Source organism: Lonchura striata, chromosome 7 (assembly GCF_046129695.1).
Source record: "Lonchura striata isolate bLonStr1 chromosome 7, bLonStr1.mat, whole genome shotgun sequence".
NCBI classification, from domain to species: domain Eukaryota; kingdom Metazoa; phylum Chordata; class Aves; order Passeriformes; family Estrildidae; genus Lonchura; species Lonchura striata.
Window position 1 is genome coordinate 11,469,759 of NC_134609.1, and position 6,815 is coordinate 11,476,573.

The 6,815-nt window shown below is 42.5% G+C and overlaps 1 protein-coding gene across 1 annotated transcript; it reads left to right on the forward strand.

Moving 5' to 3' along the window:
• The first annotated feature begins 2,005 nt into the window (after positions 1 to 2,005).
• On the forward strand, positions 2,006 to 4,627 carry DUSP13A (dual specificity phosphatase 13A). The gene is made up of 3 exons (XM_021549226.2): positions 2,006 to 2,197; positions 2,483 to 2,700; positions 3,738 to 4,627. The coding sequence occupies exons 1-3, from the start codon at positions 2,037 to 2,039 to the stop codon at positions 3,935 to 3,937; spliced, it is 579 nt and encodes a 192-aa protein (XP_021404901.2). The 5' UTR covers positions 2,006 to 2,036; the 3' UTR covers positions 3,938 to 4,627.
• Positions 4,628 to 6,815: the final 2,188 nt, after the last annotated feature.

Below are 6,815 nucleotides of genomic sequence, written 5' to 3' on the forward strand. Positions count from 1 at the left end.
TCGTTGTAGAATGGCAGAGTTTTGAAGTTATGCATACATATGTTCGAGGCACAGAGGACTTGGGGATCACTTTTCCGGAGTTCGCGTTGTTCTGTTTGTCACCTTTTGTACCACAGATGAACTTTGAATTCTTAGTCATTGCAATTCGTGAATTTTTTAGTCATTGCACTTGGTGGAGAGACCAATAAAAGTTTTACAGCTGAAAAGGGTAGACTTAACCATGAGTTTCACCTTTTTCACCGAACTTGATTAGGAACAAATTGGTTGGGGTTACATTTATAAAAAAACTGATAGTAAAGCCTCACCTTGAGTCTCCACCCAGAAACCTGAGCAAAGTAAACTAAATTGAACAGCTTAACCTGCTCAGTCAGTTAATTTTCCTGATTCATGGGCGCACATTAATCAGCTTAAAGTGCACTAGTTTACTGAAACAACAACAACAAACCCAAGAACAAACCAGAAAAACAACCTAATGTATGAAGAGCATATACATAGTGCTTGAAATACAACTTTAGCCATTTTTCCAGTCCTCTCCTCTGCTGGGTTTGGCCAGCTGGTTGCCACACCCACAGCAGAGCCTGGCTGCCTGTCCTACACACTCTAAATAAGCACTGCAGTGCTGTTACTTCCCCTCATTCATTATTTTAGGTCAGAATGTATATGGCAGTGGGAAGTAACAAGTCTCTTTGTATACCAGAAGCTTTTAAACAGTTTCTTCCCTAAATACCACAGAACATAAGTAATTTCTTCTTCACAAAATATTCTATACAAAGTCACTTTTCCCTTGTTGCATATGATGCTGGAAAACTATTGCATTATATTATGATGATCTCCCATTGAGTACTTCTAATACCAGACAATTAGTCCAGACTTTAATACACATATTGGAATTTCCATTATATGACTCTTGTTAAAATAAAGCAAATTCATCATAGTATATCAGTGCATATTGATATATTCAACCTGACCAAGAGTTCCTTCTATTCATGACCTTTCTTTCTACAGGGGAAACTCTTAGCAATAAGCTTCTCCCCTTGGGTCACCTTCTCTCCTGGATTGCCAGCCTTACAGAGGAAAAGCATCACCATTTCTTTAGTTCTGCCTTGTAACTCCACAACTGACAATTTTGCAGCCCCCTGCTAGGAGCCATTCTGCAGAAGCACAGGCACTGCTATACTTGAAAAGACCCACTAATACTACAATTTGATATCGTGGGTCTCAAATTTATGGCTCACCAGACCTTCCTATATAAACTAACTCAGCAGCTTACAAGTTTCACCTAAGAACCATTATGCCCTTGGCTTTTGGTCTCTTTTCAACAGAAGAAGGTATCACGCAATATGTGGCAGGTGTACCGTATTAACCCAGTGAAGGACTGCAATAAAAAAATATTAAAAATATAAAATACAGTTATGTGAGATAATTTCACTTTGTGAAAAACAGTAGCTTCAACAAATAAATCTCCTTAGATTATCAGTGACAGGCAAGGCATCATCATCGTCATCCACTTGGTGTTTAACCTCCTGGTGACCGTGTTGGTAGGACCCGCTGGTGCATTTCTGACCCTTGCAGCTCAGACTAAATGATGGACAAGTGTTACTGGGACATATTGCTATTTTTCCTTTATCATGCTTTAATTGCTAGCGATGAATACCCAGATCTCGCTGAGTGCCACGGCTGTGTCGAAGACACGGCTGGGGACAGTCAGAGCCAGTGTCAGTGCGTGTCCTGCGGGCAGGGGGCTGTGTCACATGTGACTGACGTCCCGGCACCGAGGCTGCTGTGGGGCAGAGCAGCGCGGCTCCGGAGACGAGCCCCGAGAGGCAGACCGGACCAGTAAGGGTCCGGCAATGCCCAGACCGGGACCTGGTCTGTTTGGAGCGGCTGTGGCGGCCGGGGCAGTGCAGAGGCGAGCGGCCAGCCCTGGCGCGGGCACGCCGGCCGCCCGGCCCCGGCCCCAGCGCTCCGCGGCCCCGAGCGGCGCTGGCAGCGCCCCGCGCCGCTCCTCCGGCCGGCGGCCGCTCCCCGAGCTCAGCATGTCCGGGACAGCGGCGCCGGACACCCCGGACCCTGAAGGCGCTGGGACATGTCCGGAGGACGCCCCTTCCCTCAAGGAGATCGAGCAGCTCCTCAACACTGGGCGGCCCTCTTGCAATCACGTTGATGAAGTATGGCCTAATCTCTTCTTAGGGGACCTGTAAGTACAGATTTATGGACGCGCCTATGCCATACGTTCTGTTAGTATGCTTCATGGGTGCGGCTTTAGACAGCTCATAGTTTTGCTAATTGCTGTCGTTTACGCTGCAGACAGCACGATTTCCGAGATAAAATTATGACAAAGCTGGTATTCCCTTCTCGATTAGCCCTTAGAATCAATGCATGGGCTGATGCTCCAGCAGTGGTTTGGGGGATGCAAGTCTCAGTGCTTGTGTTCTGTGAATATCATTGCGCCCATCTTGATTTGTCTTTGTCTTTTCCTTAGAGTAACAGCACACAATAGATTTGTTTTGTGGAAGATGGGTGTGACCCATGTTTTAAATGCTGCCCATGGCACATCATACAGCCACGGAGGGCAGGACTTTTATGGAGCAACCATTGATTATTATGGTGTACCAGCCCATGACCTGCCAAGCTTTGATATCAGCCAGTTCTTTTTCTCTGCTGCACAATTTATCCACAATGCCTTGAACACGCCAGGAGGTATGTAATTATTGTTGGTCACATTTTGATGGGAGTCAGCAGCCTCACATAACAGGTCAGCTTCACAAAGCTCAGTGGTGGACAAGTCACTACATGGTGTCCTGCCAGGTGCTGGTCACCTGCACGGTGGGTGGCAGGAGAAGGGAGTGCTGTGTATGTGGGTGTAGCTCTAGGCCCCAAAGAGCTGATGTGACAAAACAGATGAATCATACAGGAGAGAGCCTGGGGAGGAGAGAGAAAATTATTTGGAAGGTAAGGCTCATTCAAAAGGGGAGAAGCAAAAACATGCATTGGAAATGGGCACCCTCTTTTGAGACTGTTTTATTGCAAGAAAAAAAAATCAATAAAAAGACTAATATCCTGATTTCTGCAATCACCAGCTGTATGAAGAGGTTAATATATTGCAGATGAGTTTCTTGCATGAACAGGGACTGCAAGGCTGTGCCTCCAAAAAGCAGATTTACTTTTACCCAAGGAGATTTACAGTGAGTTCCACAAGAAACTGAGCTTCTTGGCAGTGGTGCAATAAAATACTAATTAACCTGTTTTACATAAAAGACCATTTCTTAGCATGAGTAAACTGGCATTCATAGAGCTGTCGCTGCATCACAAGTTCTGACTTCAAAATAGAACTACAGTTGCATCAAATTGCCTTACTATGCAATAGTACTAGGCCAGTCATTTTTCTTGATGGCTAATGTGTCTGTGCCATCCATTCAAGCTAGATTTTAGCATTCTTCCTTGCATAAGCCAGCCTGCTGAAGCTAATGTGTCTTCTTTTCCTCATGCTCAAAACAGAACAGCTTTATTACTCTAAAGGGGTTTTCTTTGATTTACCAGTGTTTCTGAGATCAATTTTGGATCTCATGGCATTTCTCATACAAGTGACTGTAACAATGGCAAATTAGATTTAACTGTTAGCAGTTCACGTGATCTATCAGAAGACTAAGAAAAACATTTATATTAAACTTCATCCACTGTACTGCTTATCTTGATGGTCGTATTTTTTTCTTTTTTTTTTTTTTTTTTTTTACCAGCCAAAATATTGGTACATTGTGCAGTTGGAGTAAGCAGATCAGCTTCTCTAGTCCTAGCATATCTCATGATAAATCACCACCTGCCATTAGTTGAAGCCATCAAGACAGTGAAGGAGCATAGATGGATTTCACCCAATCGTGGTTTTCTGAAGCACCTGCGAAACCTGGATGTTCAGCTCCGGCAAAGGAAGGACTGCTGAACCAGCAGCCCTATCTACATTCACTTCACTCAGCTCCACCCTGCAGAGCCGTGGTGCATATACAACTTCCCATGATCTGTGCACATTACAAAAATGAAGACAATTATGCATTGACATAAAAGGCCAACAGAATGGTAAATGGATTAATTCTGATAGCTCAGTCCCTCCAAATCCAGAACAGCCAACAGCAGCACTCTATAACCACTGCACAGAGTGGAACTGCTGTGCCTTGAGTGGTGTTATTGGATGACTGCACTGAAGTGGTTAAGACAGACCAAGTTTGTCCCTCATTTCTGCTCGTGCCAGAGGCAAGTTCAATATTTGCATCTAGCTGTAAAGGATGTTTGAGTCCCCTTTGCTTGGAAGTGTAACATAAACTTTCTCAGTTTGGTTACAGTTCTCACATGCATGTTCTCCTAAGAAAAATTTTGTGCTCCCGGGCAATGATCTGACAAGGGCAGTTTCTTGAGAGCCCAGGCACTCCTACAGAAATGCTCCTCTTTTGCTGCCCTGCTAAATATTATGGTGTTACAAAAAGCTGTGTCAGCCACAAGACCCACACCATCAGAATAAATGTTTATGATACTTCTGCATCTTGGGTCAGCAAACCCCGAGTTTACTTTCTTGTTAAATATGTTTTCAAAAAGATAATGTATTGAGGACATTAAAAAAATTTGTTAGGTCTTCAAAGCCTTTTGTAAGTTGGACTCATCAGTTTGTTTGCCCTCCAGATTATCCCAAATCAGTTCTGTGTCAGTGGCTTTGTATCACCATGGTTTAATATCAGGTAGACATTTAGCTTACATCATTGACTTGGCCTAATTGATACAAATTAGTTTTAAGATGTTTTGAGGATGTCACTTTTCCTGTCACAGTTAATCAGTACTTAAACCAATGTGGTTTTTAATACAGCAACAGTGTCTGAAATTCATGCTACCACTCTGCCTGAAAATGAACTTGTTACCTTGTGGTGAACCATGAAATGATAATCAAATTTGGTTTTGCCATTTGCTGCTGGTTGGATTTATTGATTAGTTGACCTTAAAAGATTCCCTGACAGATTAAGTAAATACATTTTTGCTTGCTTGTTTGCATTTGAAGCATCAGTTTTGATCATTTTATTCTCTGCTGGAAGAGACTGACAAGGTTATTATAAGACTAATATAATGGTGACTTTGAGTTGAACCTTTTCCTTTCTAGACCACCTTTCCTTCTTCATTCTTGCAGAGGTAATGACATGAATGCTGACTCTGCCTAGCATTTAGGGGAATGTAGAAATCCCTCCCTATTTCACTGTACACAAGTGCTTTGCAAAATAAGCATATTTAAGAGCCTTTCAGACATCAGTTTGACTGTTGAGATTTTCCTAAATGTTGCAAAAGAGCTCCACTGATGAGAGAAAGGTAGGACATTGTTATGTGAAAAGTACAAATAAGAAATCACATTTAAAACCCAGCAGTGCTAGGATAATCTTTATACCTCACAAAGCAGCAGAGCAGTGGAGGAGGAGCTTTGTTTGCTTTGAAGTTCTCCATAAAAATTAATAGGAATTTATATGAGTTAATGTTTCATTATAATTTATACTTCATTCACATTACAGTGGGTTTTAGTCTGGAAACCTTTTGAAAATCTGAAATTCATGTGAGTGAAATAATGCATCTTAATGGCTTTAGGCTGGGCAAAATTAGACACATGTGAGCAAGATTAATGGAATCCTCCCATCAGGATAATGTTTTGCATGCCTCTGAGCATCTGTCCTACAAAGCCACAGCTGTGAAAGCTGCTCCTGTTATAAATTAGTACCTGCTCTTGAAGATACTGCTCATCCTGGGAGACTATTGTTTCACCAGGAGCAGGGAAGGGAAGAGCACAGAGAGAAGCTGAGTCAGTAGGGCATCCATACCACCAATGGCATGGTAATGATCTTGTGAGCATGACTTTCTTACCTCAGTGGAAGGCATGAATTAGGTATAAACATTTTTCAAGAGCATTGTCAAATCACAGAAGTGCTTCTAATCTGTGGAGTCAGTGTTGCTTATATTTCCTGCCTGTCTGTATTGCTTCTTTGTATACAAATTTACTGCACATTTTGCAGGGAAAAAATTCCAGTCAACATAAGCAGAAGGAGAAGAATAGTCCTGTAATTTCTCAAAACAGAAAGCATTGCCTGCTGCAATGTGCTAAGAGGAAAAGGGACCTCCTCACCTGTCACACTATCCATAATTCAAGTCATGATGTGACATGACATTAGTACTTCACTGCTTTCCACTATCTGCATAAAAATTTGTATTTTGAATGTTTGTTTGGCAAGTTAGATTAAGAAACCAAAATGAAGGAAAAACACTGCGTCTCCAGTGGCATTTCATTCAGAAAATACACATTTGTCAAGAGGGTCTACACAACCTGGGAGAAGGTGCAAGTGAAAGGAACTGTCCCTGGTACAGCTCTGGCAGACTTAAATCTGCTTAAAGCAATCACAAAACCAGTGTCACCTGTAGGAACTTAGGTAAAGTTCCAGTGAAAACGTCCCTTCATTTTATTTTCCAGTACAAGAACTGAGGGCATCAGATGAAGCCAGTAGAAATCAGGTCTGAAACAAGAGGAGGGGTTTATATGAGCTGTGTAACACTTGCCACAGGATGCTGCAGAGAACAGAAGCCTATAGACATTCAAGTGGAAAACTCTGAGGGACAGAAATCCATTCAGGGTTACCAAATACTTATAAACTCCATCCAGATCAGCAAGCTCATAAACTGCAGCTGGAAGCTGGGAGAGTGTTATTATTATTGTATACACAAGTATAATTCATGCTTGTGTGTTCTTGTGTAGGCATTCACTTTCAACCACAGTCCAAGCACAGGACAGTGGGCTTGGTGAA